This window comes from Manacus candei, unplaced genomic scaffold (genome assembly GCF_025592945.1).
Source record: "Manacus candei isolate 608988 ecotype Guabito, Panama unplaced genomic scaffold, ASM2559294v1 h1tg000076l, whole genome shotgun sequence".
In the NCBI taxonomy this organism is placed as follows: Eukaryota; Metazoa; Chordata; class Aves; order Passeriformes; family Pipridae; genus Manacus; species Manacus candei.
In genome coordinates, this window is record NW_026138124.1 from 5,512,571 (window position 1) to 5,525,322 (window position 12,752).

At 61.0% G+C, this 12,752-nt stretch overlaps 2 protein-coding genes and 1 long non-coding RNA gene across 4 annotated transcripts in view; 1 reads left to right on the forward strand and 2 right to left on the reverse strand.

Annotated features, from left to right (window-relative positions):
• The first annotated feature begins 38 nt into the window (after nt 1–38).
• On the forward strand, nt 39–6,289 carry LOC127480730 (uncharacterized). The gene is made up of 3 exons (XR_007908008.1): nt 39–526; nt 5,365–5,612; nt 6,150–6,289. It is a non-coding gene; the product is annotated as an uncharacterized LOC127480730 (long non-coding RNA).
• Nucleotides 1,698–3,684, reverse strand: HSPB1 (heat shock protein family B (small) member 1). The gene is made up of 3 exons (XM_051809159.1): nt 3,168–3,684; nt 2,233–2,296; nt 1,698–2,037 (listed from the first exon to the last, which is right to left on the reverse strand). The coding sequence occupies exons 1-3, from the start codon at nt 3,526–3,528 to the stop codon at nt 1,878–1,880; spliced, it is 585 nt and encodes a 194-aa protein (XP_051665119.1). The 5' UTR covers nt 3,529–3,684; the 3' UTR covers nt 1,698–1,877.
• Nucleotides 5,323–12,752, reverse strand: part of SRRM3 (serine/arginine repetitive matrix 3) — a 29,330-nt gene continuing 21,900 nt past the window's right edge. The window contains exons 12-16 of one of the 2 annotated variants that reach the window (XM_051809156.1): nt 11,076–11,404; nt 10,208–10,435; nt 9,782–9,919; nt 8,303–8,342; nt 5,323–7,684 (exon numbers count right to left, since the gene is read on the reverse strand). In XM_051809156.1, coding sequence (XP_051665116.1) covers nt 7,349–7,684; nt 8,303–8,342; nt 9,782–9,919; nt 10,208–10,435; nt 11,076–11,404 — 1,071 coding nt within the window. In that variant the 3' untranslated portion in view covers nt 5,323–7,348. The remainder of the gene's footprint in view (nt 7,685–8,302; nt 8,343–9,781; nt 9,920–10,207; nt 10,436–11,075; nt 11,405–12,752) is intronic. The other variant, XM_051809157.1, reaches the window with a different exon arrangement.

Consider the following 12,752-nt stretch of genomic DNA (forward strand, 5'->3'; position numbering starts at 1 on the left):
CTGTGTCGAGTTTCTGGGGGGCTCCGTGGGGTGGGGAGGGCTCGGGAACAGCCGGGTGTCTGATCCCGGGGGCCACCGCCCTTCCCCCGGCGCAGAGGATCCCGGCGGATTAAGGGATCACCGGGCTCCTTCCCGGGGCAGAGGCGAGGGAAGGTGGGAAAACCGCGAGGAGGGTTCCTGGATGCTCCCGTGGCCGCAGGGGTGGGTGTGTGGGAGCCTCCCCACCTCCCTCCCTGCCTTCCCCGATGGTTTTCCGCCCGGAGCCACACGCGCGGTGACTCACGCTGTAAAAATACTCCCCTCCCCGGGAAACTATAAACGGAAAATGCGCCCTGACTCACGCGCCCTGCGAGGGATCCGGGGGCGCAGGGTGGACACCCCCGGGAAGGGGCTGGGAATAACCTCTGGGTGATGGCAAAGAGGGGCTGGGGGCTCGCCGAGCACCCCCCCCACAGAGAGGGACACCCCGAGCCCCACCCCGGCGCCGTGGTGCTCCGACAGCCCCCTCAGCACGGCTTTTTGGGAGGTGAGAGCCACTGGGAGAGAGGGGAGGGGGCCGGGGATGCTCCTGGAGGGGCTTCTTCCCCTGGAGACACGCTCGGGCTGGAAAAGCCTCGCACCCCCAGACACACGCACATAGAGCCCCCCCAAGCACACAGGTGACCCCTGGCAGCAGGAACTGCCCCCGAGATTGTGCCTGAGAGCTGCCAAACTGCTCACCCCTGAGACTGCTGGGGCAGAGGGGATGGGGGGGAAGGGGTTCGGGGGGCACGTGGAGCCCCCTGAGCCCGGAGAGGGGCCTCGCGGCCGCGGGATTCCTCCCAGGTCACTGTCTGCCTCCGGGATGACTCAGGGGGGATTAGTGGGATTTGTCGGAGTGGGAACATCGAAGCCCTGGGCCTGACCTCAGCCATGTAGGGCCAGTCCTGCCCAGAGGCACGGGGGGCATGGGGCCAGCTGGGGCTGAACCGAGACCACGACCCCCCTCCGCCCCAGTCCAGCCCCCCAGTATGGCTGCAGCCCCTGAGCTGGACCCCCCAGCTGGCCCCTCACAACAGTGGGACGGAAGGAAAGGGGAGCACTGGATGGCAGGGCTGGGGCTCAAGGGGCTGCATTGCTGGGGTTGCAGGGTCCCCAAGCAGAGCTTCTGCCCACAAAGCCCTTTTTTGCCCTCTGACCCCCCTGCGACCCAGAGGGGGGGATGTGGGTGCTTGTTTTTCAGGGATGTCACCCAGGAGGGTGACACTGGGGTGTGGAGACCCAAAATATTCTGATATTGGCTGAGAGCCAGCATTGTGGAGACCAGGGAGGGTGAGACCCAGGGCGTTTGAGCACCCTGAGGGTGCACCCAAGAGGGTGAGACTCTCTTGGCATTTGAGAGACCTGGGATGTAGGAGACCCAGGTTGTGGAAACCTGGGATGCTGAGCCTGGGATGTTGGAGACCAGAAATTTTTGAGACCCGGGATATAAAGATCTGGGATACTGGAGGCTGGGATGTGAAGAGCTGAGATGTAGGAGACCTGGATGTGAGATATCCAGGATAGGGAGAGTCAGGATGTTGACCCCAGGTGCTGAGCAGGGCTTGGTGACCCCCCCCCCCCCCCCCCCACTGGCCCCAGGCAGCCCCATCCTGGTGCTCTGGTCCCAGTGCCTGCAGTGCAGCTCCCCCCTGCCGGGGGACACACACAGGGACAGGTTTCTTTCACCAGTTTTTATTCCAGCTGACAATGTCTGTTCCTTCACATTTATTCAAGGCACTCGGTGACAGGGCGAGTACAAAATCAATAGTAAAAAGGGGGCGGGTGCGAGGGGGCAGCTGGGGATGGGGGCGGTGGCGGCTTCTCCTCCTCCTCTTCCTCCTCCTCCTGGGTGCCGCCTACTTCTTGGCTGGTTCCTTGGCTTGGCTCTCGACGGTGACGGGGATGGTGATTTCCGCGGACTGGATGGCGGGTTTGGGCAGGGGGGCCTCCACCGTGAGCATCCCATCGGGGGACAGCGAGGATCGCACGGCCGTGGCTTCGACACCGGGGGGGAGGCTGTGGGGGGAGAGGGGGGGTCAGGGCTGCAGCACCCACTGCCCCACCTACACCCCCCAGGGATGTGACAGCCCCAAACTGCTGCCTCCCCCACTCCCGGTTTGGCCAGTGGGCACTGAGGGGGTGGGTGGGGAAAGGTCCCCAAAGGTCCCTGGTGCTGCCAGGATCCCAACTCCCCTCCTCACTGATACTTACGTGTATTTTCGGGTGAAGCACCTGGAGATGAAGCCGTGTTCATCCTGCTTCTCCTCGTGTTTACCTGCAAGGAAACAAAACCCAGGGATGGTTGGAAAAGAAACACCCAGCTGGGGGAGCAGCCTTCTCACCCCATCCCGACATTGCCCAACACGAGGGAGGGGCTGATTCTGCCCATCCTGGTGTTTCTTGCCATTATAAGAGCCTGAAGCAGCTGTGGGGTACCAGGAGCAGTGAGGCCCCTCTGGGAGCATCCCCCAAATTCAAGTGGAGCAAAGTGTGGTGCCAGGACCTGGTGGTGGCCAAAGGGACCCAACAGCAGCCACCTGGCCCCACAGCCAGTGGGGCTGAAGATGGAGCACCCCCCTCTTCCTGGGGCTGCCCCCCAAATCCCCCTGGCTGGGGAACTGCCCCCACTCTGTGCAGACTGTCCTGGTGTGTCAGGAAGCACATCCTGGCCTTGTGCCACAGGTCTGGACTTTGTCATGGCATCCCTGGCTGAGCTGCCCAGGGCTCTGTGGGGAGCGCAGGGGCTGCAGGGCTTGTCACCCCCCCAGGTCCCTCTGTGGGTCACAGCCAGGGGGTCCCTCCCCGTGTCCTGGCTGGGACAGCAGTGAGAGGTGAATATATGGGGCTGGCAGGGGGTCTCTGTACCCTGTGCTGTGTGAATGCACCTCAAGGCTGAGCTGTAGTGCGGGGCCTTCCTCTGTGCCTTGATTTTCATCTTCTCTTTCCCTTTCCCTTTTTCCTCTCCTCTCCTCCCACCTGTCCCCTCCATCTCCTCTTTTTGCTTTTCCTTCCCTCTCTTCCCACCCCTTGTTCCGCCCTACGTTGCCTTTCCACCCTTTTCCCCCCAGCAAGCTCTGGAGCAGCTGCCTCATCCCAGCACCCTCGAGGGACCCCAGAGACCTCCCCCCCCCCATCCCAGCACCCACCTGTTATCTCCACGATGTTATCCTTGGTCTTGACCACCAGCTCCTCAGGTGCAAAGTGGTTGACGTCCAAGGTGACCTTCCAGCTGTCGGCAGTCTGGCGGATCTCGGAGATGCCGCTGCTGAGCTGGCGGCTCAGCGCCGTCCCGAAGGGCGAGCCCGGGGCCGGCATCAGCGCGCTCTCCCGGGGCAGCAGGCGGAAATATCCCGGCCAGGCGCTGCCGCTCGGCCACTTGTACCAATCCTCGGGGATGTGGGGCATCCCGAAGGACTGGTCGAAGAGGCGGCTGCCATGGTACCAGTCGCGGAAGGGATCCCAGCTGGGGCTGCGCAGGAAGGTGAAGGGGACGCGGCGCTCGGCCATGGTGTGCGGTGCTGCCCGGGGGGTGGCTGCCGGTGACTTATGAAGAGGGCCAGGGGTTATTTTTAGCCGGGAGGCTCAGCTGGCTATTAATGGAAATCGCAGCAGCCCCGGGGAAGGGACGAGAAACTTTGCCGGGGTTGGGGCGGCCACACGCAGCCGCAGTGTGTGGGCGGCGCGGGGAGGGGGCTGGCGGCCTCCGGGGTCCCCCTGCCAAGGAAGTGTCCGTCCGCCTTTCATCGCGAGAGGCTTGGCTGGTTGGGAGTGATGGATGGCCCTTGGAGCTGCTCCCGGGCTCTTCCTGCCTGCCCGTAAAACAATCCCCGGGACACGCTGGCCTTGTGGGGAGGGAGCTGGGGCTGGGCCAGCGCCTCGGGAATGGCGGGATGAGTCAGGGGAGGAGGCCGTGCATGGCCCTGCGCTGCGTCACCTGCCAGCCAGAAGGTTCTGGAGCCCCCCAGCCCCTGGTTACTCACCAGCCAGAAGGTTCTGGAGCTCCCCAGCCCCTGATCACTCACCAGCCAGAAGGTTCTGGAGCCCCCCAGTCCCTCAGTGGCCCCAGGGCTCAGCAACTGTGGTGGGGAACCCCCAGCACCAAGCTGGGGTGAGGCTGCTCCAGCCCCTGTGGGTGGGGGTCTCTGAGGGCCACAGGGCTGAGGAGGCTCTTAAGGGCCAGTGGGATCAGTAAGGGGGGGGGTCTTATAGGATCTGATGGAGCTGGTGGGGAGCAGGGGAGCTGATAGTGATGATGGGGTTAGGGGGGCTGGAGGGGGCTGGGGGGGCTGGAGGCTTCAGCGCACTCTGTTCGGGAGAGGGAGGCTCCCTCCTTAAGTCATTTACCCTCATGTCCAAACGAGCATCTCCACACACCTGGCACCCAGGAAAGGATTCCCATCTGGGGCCAGACTCCATGCCCCCATCCCAGGGAAGGGCTGTTTTCCAGCCCAGTGAGCCTGGCAGCTCTGGGACCCCATCCCCTCTGGGATCCCATCAACTCTGCCCTGTCCTCCTGTGCCCCCAGCTTTAATTTGGAGAAGCCAGAAGATGGGGGGGCAGCTGAACCCTGACACTCCGAGCAGGATGTGTGACTTCAGGGAGCAAGGAATGTGAGGGAAATGCTGCAGAGGGGAGTTGGGGGTGTCCTTTGTCTGGGGCAGTGCCCAGCTCGTCCCTCTGGAATGGCAGGGAGTGAGAAGGGGCTGCAGGAAGCTGAGCCGTGTGGGGTCTGGGATGGGCTGAGGGGGAGCCGGGAAAGGAGGGGGGCACTGCGGAGGTAAGAGATGCAGGGAAATGGGAGGGATGCAGGGAAATGGAGGGGATGCAGGGAGGGATGTAGAGGAAGATGCAGGGAGGGATGCTGGGAAATGGGAGGGATGTAGGCAGGAATGCAGGGAGGAATGCCGGGAGGTGCGAGAGGTGGGAGGGATGCAGGCAGGAATGCAGGGAGGGATGCAGATGGGATGGATGGGAGGCAAATGGGAGGAATGCAGGGAAGGCTGCAGGGAGCCAGGAGGACTGCAAGGAGACGGGAAAGATGCAGAGGGAGAGGTTCTCAGAGGGTTTCCCCCTCCCCAGAGCAGGATGCTCAGGGGGATCAGACGCACAACTGGTGCCCAGCGCTGTTCCACACGGAGCCAGAGGGAAAAGTGAGCCAAGGGTGGCTGGACACAGCAGGCAGCACAGGGGAGAGGAGGAGGACGGGTCTGCAGGGAGCTGGACAGACCAATCTTGCGTGGAGGGAACAGGAAACCCCCGCTGTTCTCCCCCCATGAAGAAACCTCTCAGTGCCCAGCAGAGTCATTTACAATATATACTGTATATTTATTATAATTGCACCAGCTCACGGCATCTACAGCTGTACTCACAACCCAGAGAGAGAGCGCACGCGCGACAGGAAAATACTGAAGTATTTCTACAGAGTATTTGTTCCAGTTGGCTCCCTCCGCGGCAGGAGACAGAGACTGTAAAAGAGGAAGACTGGAATTTTTCCCTGATGTGCTGGCTCGTCCGCGGCGCCGCTGCAGGCGGGTCTCGGGATTTCGGGAGCCGCGGCCCCGGGGGCTGCAGGGCTGGGGCTGCGGCCACTGGTAAAATAACCCCCCTGCCGGTGGCTTGGGTTGGGACGGTCTCAGGGGACACCCCCCATATCCCAGTCTGAGCTTCCCCGTGGGGTGATGGTGGGGACAGAGCCATGGGGTGCCCGGGGGCTGCGGCGGCAGCAGGTGGAGATGGGTGGGATGGATTTCGGAGCGCGTGGCTCAGGGGTTCGTAGGGATGCTGAGGGCACTGGTGTCCTCCAATCTCCCGAGGCCCAGGGGGAGCAGGACCCTTTGTCTCCTCCTCCTACCACGGTCACATCCAGAGCTGCTGCCCTGCCTGGGGCTGGCAGGTGGGCACAAGTCCCCTCCTTACCTGTTCACCCCATTTCTAACAGCTCTGCTTGTCTGGGCACCACAGAAGGTGGCTGGTGGCTTTGCCAGCTGGTGGATGGGATACCCAAGGGCTGGCACCCATCATGGCCTGGGACTTTTCTCCAAGGGCTGGTGAATCCTCAGCCTGTGGCTGAGCCTGTTTTCTCAGCATTCCAGATTTGGGAGATGACCCCAGTGTCCCTCCTCTCACAGCTCTGCCCTCCCGGGACCTCGGGTTCATCAGGCCACGGCTAACGAGGCTGTCGCATCACAGCTGAGCCCGAGTCCAAAGGATGCCCCGGCCCCGCCTGGCTGCAAACCAGCGCCTGCAAACCAGCGCCTGCAAACCAGCGCCTCGGGAGGGCCAAAGCCCGGCTTTTCATCGGGGGCAGCGGGTTAATCCGGGCAGCTGCTCTCCCACCCAGGGAGGCTCATCCCCATTGTCCTGCTCCAGCCGTCCGGAAAACGCAGGGCCACAAGGATTAAACACCAACCGACTGCCCCGGGGGGCCAGGGCTGTCCTCGGCGCCCGGGGGGGGGCTATTTTTTTTTTGGGAAATCAGCAAAGTCCTGCAAAAGCGGGGCCGCGGGCCAGGCCCGGGACCCTCCTGCCTCTCTCCTTCCATAATTCAGTCTAAAAAGGGGCTGCTCAACCCCAGAACAGGAGGGCCTGGGGGCAGCCGGCCCAGAGGTGGGGTCCATGCCAAAGCCAGAGGATGGCTGGATGCACCCCCAGGGGTGGGAAATCCCCTGCCCAGCCCTGGGCCTTGCAGCTCCCTCCTCCTGGGGGTGACAACTTGGTGTGCCCTCAGATTGGGTGGGATGGATGGGTGCCAGGGCCAGCTCCTGAGCTGGGATGAGCAGCATTAACACATAGGTGGCCCCCTGGATCTCCCCACTTGGAAAGAGACTTGTGGGTGCTGCTGGCTTTGTTCATCCATGGCTCGGCATGTTCTCAGGTCTGGGGGAACCCCAAAGTGTCTTATGGTGCCCCCAGCCCCCAGGACACTGTGGGGACACTTCCAATGGGGAAAAGCAGGGGCTCACCTCTGGTTGGCATCACACCTTCCAGCTGAGCCTGCCACGCCCCCCCACCCCCCTCCCCGGGATATTCTTGTGCTAAAAAACAGTCAAACCAACCCAAAAAAGCACAGGGAGGGGTCCCGGGAGGCCCCGAGCCACCCCTACCCACTCGCCCCAAAGTCTCTGCTGAGCGTTTGTTCCCTCGCTCTGTGCTCGCCCACCCCACCCGACCCCGCCCCGGCACTCGCAGAAATAAGAAGACATCCTCCCCTTCCCCATCCCGACCCCCAAAACACCCCGGAGCGGGGAGGGAACCGCCCCTTCCATGGGCGACGCAAGGACCCCTTCCAGTTTCCGTCGGCGCTTTCCCCCGCCGCCAAGGTCCGTCCTTAGCATCCCCCGGCTCTTTTCCACCTCCCCGGTGGTCCCGTCCCTTCTGGGGGCGCAGGAGGCATGGAGGGGGCAGAGCTGGGGTGCCGGGGGGCTGCGGCCGGGTGCCGGGGGGGGCTCAGAAGCCGGCGCTCTCCGAGCTGCTGCGGCTGTTGTAGCTGGGGCTGCGGCTGGGGCTGCGGGAGCGGCTGGGGGGGCTGCGAGTCCGGCTGCGGCTGCGGCTGGAGCTGTAGCTGTCGTAGCTGCGGCTGCGGCTCCGGCTGTACGAGTAGGTGCTCAGCGAGCTGGAGGACGAGGGGCTGGGCCGGTAGTAGGGGATGGGACGCTTGCGAGCACTGCAAATGGAAAAAGGGATCTGAGTGAGGCCCCCGGCGGCAGCTCGGGGAGGGGGTCCAGCACTGGACCTCCGGCACGGCCAAGCATCCACCCAGGGAAGCCGAGCATCCCCGCGACCAGGCTCAGACCGGCTGCGGGGCGTCAGGATGTGGCCACCCGACGTCACCTCCCCCTCCATCCATCCCCTTCCTCCTTCCCAGCTCCCTCCCGCCCCCCGCCCCCCGGGGTGTTAGTCCTGGATTAGGCAGCGTCGAGGGCAGAAAGTGAGCAGGTTAATGTGGCCTTTGTGTTTCCCAGACACCAAAGATTGAAAGCTGCTGAAAAAGAGACGTTCGGGATTAGCGGGAGGCGAGCTGCGGCCCCGCCGGCGCCGGAGCGAGAGGAGAGACACGGGAAGCACGGGGGCAGTGGGAATGGAGGCCACGGGGGGCAGAGACATCAGGAGTCAGCCCCTTGCCCCCTCTCCCGGCCTGGTGTTAGTGGGACCAGAGAGCCACAGGCACGGCCTGAAGGCAACCGGGTGCCAAGGGCATCCTAAGTTGTGAGGAGACATAGAGGGGTCCGGGAGGAAGAGGAGGAGGAGGAAGAGGAGGAGGAGGAGGAAGGGGAGAGGTTACCCTGGGAGCCAGGCTGGCGGCGATGCTCTCCGAGAGGGACCTTGGGATGAAATGGAAAAGGAGAGGTTGGCATCACTGAGGTAGGACCATGTGATGGGGGGGGATGATGGGAACTGGGGACAGGGCAGGAGGGCAAGGAAAAGCCCTGGGGGTTCTGGCTGGACTATGGGGCAGGCAAGGGGGGCTGGAGGTGTTTCCCCAGCTGCCCCTTCCCCACAGCGTCCTCTAGGCCTTGTAGGAATGGCTCTGCTCCTCCTGAACCCCAAGCAGATTTGGGTCTGCCATCCCCATCCATGCCAGGGATAATGGCAGCGATGGGGGGGACAGTCCTCACAGGGATTGCAGGCTGTGTCCTCCAACTGAGCCCTGCCATCTCCCTGGGGACATCCTGGCAAAACCAGGATGGAGCAGGAGGGATGGAAAACCAAACAGTGGTACCCGGGCTGGGAAAAACCTTCCTCTGGGCTGGGAGCAGATTTCCCAGCCCATTTTCTTTCCAGGGCATACACTGGGAAGAGCTGCAGGGAGCCCTAACCCATGGGCTCTGCAGTATTGCTCCTGTCCTTCCTCCTGTCCTCTCCTCCTGACAACTCCAGTCCAGCCCAGGCAAAACAAAATCCCTCCCACAGTGAGGCAGAGCTGATTTCTGAAAATCCAGCCCCCTGATCTCCCAGCTGATAGCAGGAGAGACAAATAGGTCAGGAAGGAGGTAATCTCGGCTCGGCACGGCCCCGCTGCCAGCGCTGCATGTTAACGAGGTGCTACATATGCACACAGTGTTTTGTCTGGCACGAAATATTGCCTGTCTTACAGCTCGGGATCCTGAGGCAATAGGATCCCAAGGAGGAGAAATCGACTTTGGGAGGGCAGAGGAGAGATGTGGTTGCGGATGTGCGTCTTTCTGGAATATGCACAGCCGGATTAAAATTAATTCCTGTTTTCATGCCTTGAAATAGGAAGAGATCAGAAGGTCGTAGTATTGGAGGCAGTCTGGTTATCCAGCTGTCTGGGCCAGCTGATTCACCCGGTCACCCTCAGGATTGTCTGTCCATCAGCAGAGCTGCTCATCCTTTTGTCCATCCGTCCATCCGTCCATCCGCCAATCCATCCATCTGCAGGTCTGTCCATCCATCCACCTATCCAACCACCCACTCACCCATCCACCCACTCATTCATCCATCCACCCATCTGTTTGTACATCCATCTATCCATATATATATCTGTCTGTCCGTCCAGCCAGCCAGTCAGCCGGCCATGCATCCATTCATCCGTCCATCCACCCATCCACCTGTCCATCCATTCATCCATCTATCTATACATCCATCCATCCATTCATCCATCCATCCATCTGTCCATCCATCCATCTGTTGCCTGTCCATTCCCCCACCCACGCGCTCTTTGGGGCCGGCTGATGGCAGAGCTCAGCCCTGGGATGTGCCAATGGACATGGCAGAGCCTTTGCCACGTGCCAGGACCCACCTCGTGATCCTCCTGGGCTCCATGAAGCTGGGGGAGTCACGTCTCCTCTTCCTGATTGGGGAGTAGCTCCTGGAGCGGCGCCGGGCGCGGGTGGGATCGGGATCACCGTGACGTGTTCGGGGCTCGTTGTCCTTCTCTCTACACCCCGAGGAGGAGGAGGAACGTCAGGGAGCGGGCTGGGATCCCGGGTGGGATCCAGGGACACCCTGTGAGAGCAGCTCCTGTGGCAGCTGACACTGCCACCTGGAGCTGGCTCTTCCAGTGCCATCAGCAATGACCTGAGACCCCTTCCCAGACCCCAGGAGAGCTGGGACCACCATGAGCCGCAGACGCTCCCTGAGCCCACTGATGGCACCCATGGTGTCCCCTGGGCCCACTCATGGCACCTCTGGTGTCCCCTGGGCTGAAGTCCCCCCTGGATCTGACCTGCTGGCGGGTTTTTTCGGCGAGGGTGATCGGGAGCGGCTGCGTCCTGCTCTCTTCTCCCGGGAGCGGGAGCGGGATTTGGAGAGAGAGCCACTGGAGCTCCAGGAGCTGCTGCGCTGGCCTGGGCTGGGCGACGGGCTCTTCCTGCGCTCCGACGTGTGCCGGGAGTGCTTGGCCGACGACTCCGAGCTGCTGTTGGGCCGGCCCCGGTGGTGCCTCTCCTTCACCCTGTGAAGGCAGATCCCAGCACTGCCTCACGTCTCATCCTGGCTGGCAGGATATCCCCACGGGAGCAAGAGACCCCAGGTTCCCACAGAGAACAGTGGGCACACCTACACGACGCCAGTTTTTGGCTGGGCTACATCTCTGGTTGTAAAGCGTGTGGTGCTCATGCACTTGGGATCCTGTGTCCTGTGGGATGCTGTAATTCCACACAGCCATCCAGGCGCTGCCTTTCAAGCTGGCATAAACCCTTGCAGGGATGATCCTTCCCACAGTGAGCTAGCACTGACCCACTGTGGCTCTTCCCTATCTCTGTTCCTGTCCCCATCCACAACCTAACCCCCGTTCAATAATCCTAACCCAAACTCAAATTTATTTTTTTTTTCCAGATCCCCTTCCTCCTCCTCCCCCATCCCCATCATTATCCCATGTCTGTCCCAATTCCTGTCCCCATCCCTGTCCCCATTCCCATTCCCATCTCCATCTCCATCCCCTGAGCATCCCAGCCCAGGTCCCCAGCTCACACCCCAGAGCTCCCCTTGGATGGACTCAAGGTGCCCGTGTGGGGCTGCACCCCAAATACCACAACCCAGCTCCCATATCCCATCAGTGATCACACGATCCCATCCCGGGGTTCTTCGCTTACTTCTTCCCGTGTGCGCCGTGGTTCCTGTCGGGGCCGGCCGGCGGGTGGTAGGGCTGTGATCCCGCCGAGCCCTCCGAGTCGCTGCTGTAGCCGGGCGGGCTGAGAGGAGCCGGCGGGGGCTCCCGGGGGGCCGGGGGCCGCCCCTTGCTCTGGCCGCGGTGTCGGGAGGGCGGCGAGGCACTGCGGGAGCGATGCCGGTGGCCGTGCTTGCCCCGCTCCGGCGTGGGCGACCGGGGGCTGCGGGCACCGTGTCGGCCCCCCCGGGCGCGGGGGGAAAGCGGCTCCGTCCTGCCGTGAGCCCGCGGAGAGGGGGACGCCGAGGCCGGCCTCTGGCAGAGGGGGAGAGAGAGAGAGAGAGAGAGAGAGAAGGAGGGAAAGGAGGAAGGGGGGGGAAGAAGAGAAGAAAGAAGGAGAAAGGGGATTTTAACGGGGGGCGCCGGGCCGGGGGCGCAGATCACAACGTCAATGCACATCGCATAAGGCAGGCTACACAGACGCTACTCTGCACCTTCCTCTCGCCCTCAACAACGTGGGTCATGCAAACCTCCGCATGCAAAACGCCAAAAAAATATAACTCAACTCAAATCGTAATAAAAAAACCCAAAGGAAAGGGCGGGATGGGAGGAAAATAAATAAATCCAAGAAAACCCCCGAGTCGTCAGGGAGGGAGAGCTTGAAGGGAAAGAAACAACCCCCCCCCCAAAAAAAAAAAAAAAAAAACACCTGGAGAAGGGATAAAGCAAACCCTGGTGCCCGCCCGCCCCCACCAAGAAAGGGGGAGGGAAAAGAGGGGTAAAACCCAAACGAAGGGAGGAAAATGGGGGCAGGGAAAAGAAAAGATGAGAGGAGGGAAGAGGGGCGGTGAGGGAGAGTAAATCAGACTGAGCCGAGGGGAAGGGGTCGAACCAAAGAGGGCTGGAGGTGATGGGGTCTGCTCACACAGAGGCATGCACATATATAGAGATATATGTTCCGATACGTGTAGTTTTTTATCGATAGTACGGCTTTCGGCTTAAAATAAATCCAGAAACGAGGAAAAAACGGCACAGAGCGACAATGGAGGGCAAGGCAGGGGAGGGGGGGCCGGGGACGAGAAGGCAAAAAAAGAAACCAACAGAAAAAAAAGAAAGAAGAAAAACCATCCAAATCAAATCAAATAAAAAAAAATACTAAATAAATAAAAATAAATAAATAAAAAACAAAGCAAAACTTCACAAATGTCCTCGTTACTGAGATAAACGAATGTCTCTGAGCTCTTCCTGGGACACGCATTGAGCTGTTAGCTGTGACTCTGCAGGGAACTGCTAAGTCCTCATCAGCACTCAACACAGACTTTGCTTTCTGCTTCCTTTTTTTTTTTTATTTTTTCCATTATATGCTTTTTTTTTTTTTTTAAGTCCCTCTTGGTTAACATCCACTTACCAAAAAAGTGGCATTTCCTCCTTTAGTAGGTAAGGTATGAAGAGAAGGGAAAAGCGGGGCAATATAAGTGCATCATTAGATTCACAAAAATGCAAGAGAGAAAGAAAGAGCGAGAGAAGGAGGAGAGACAGAGACAGAGCCAGAGAGAGGAGAAATAAAACAAACCAACTCACTTCTCCTACAGGGAGGGAAAACCCTGGGCCACCACCGTGGCCAAGCCCCGAGCCAGGCTCTCACCAAGAGCTGAGGGGGTTT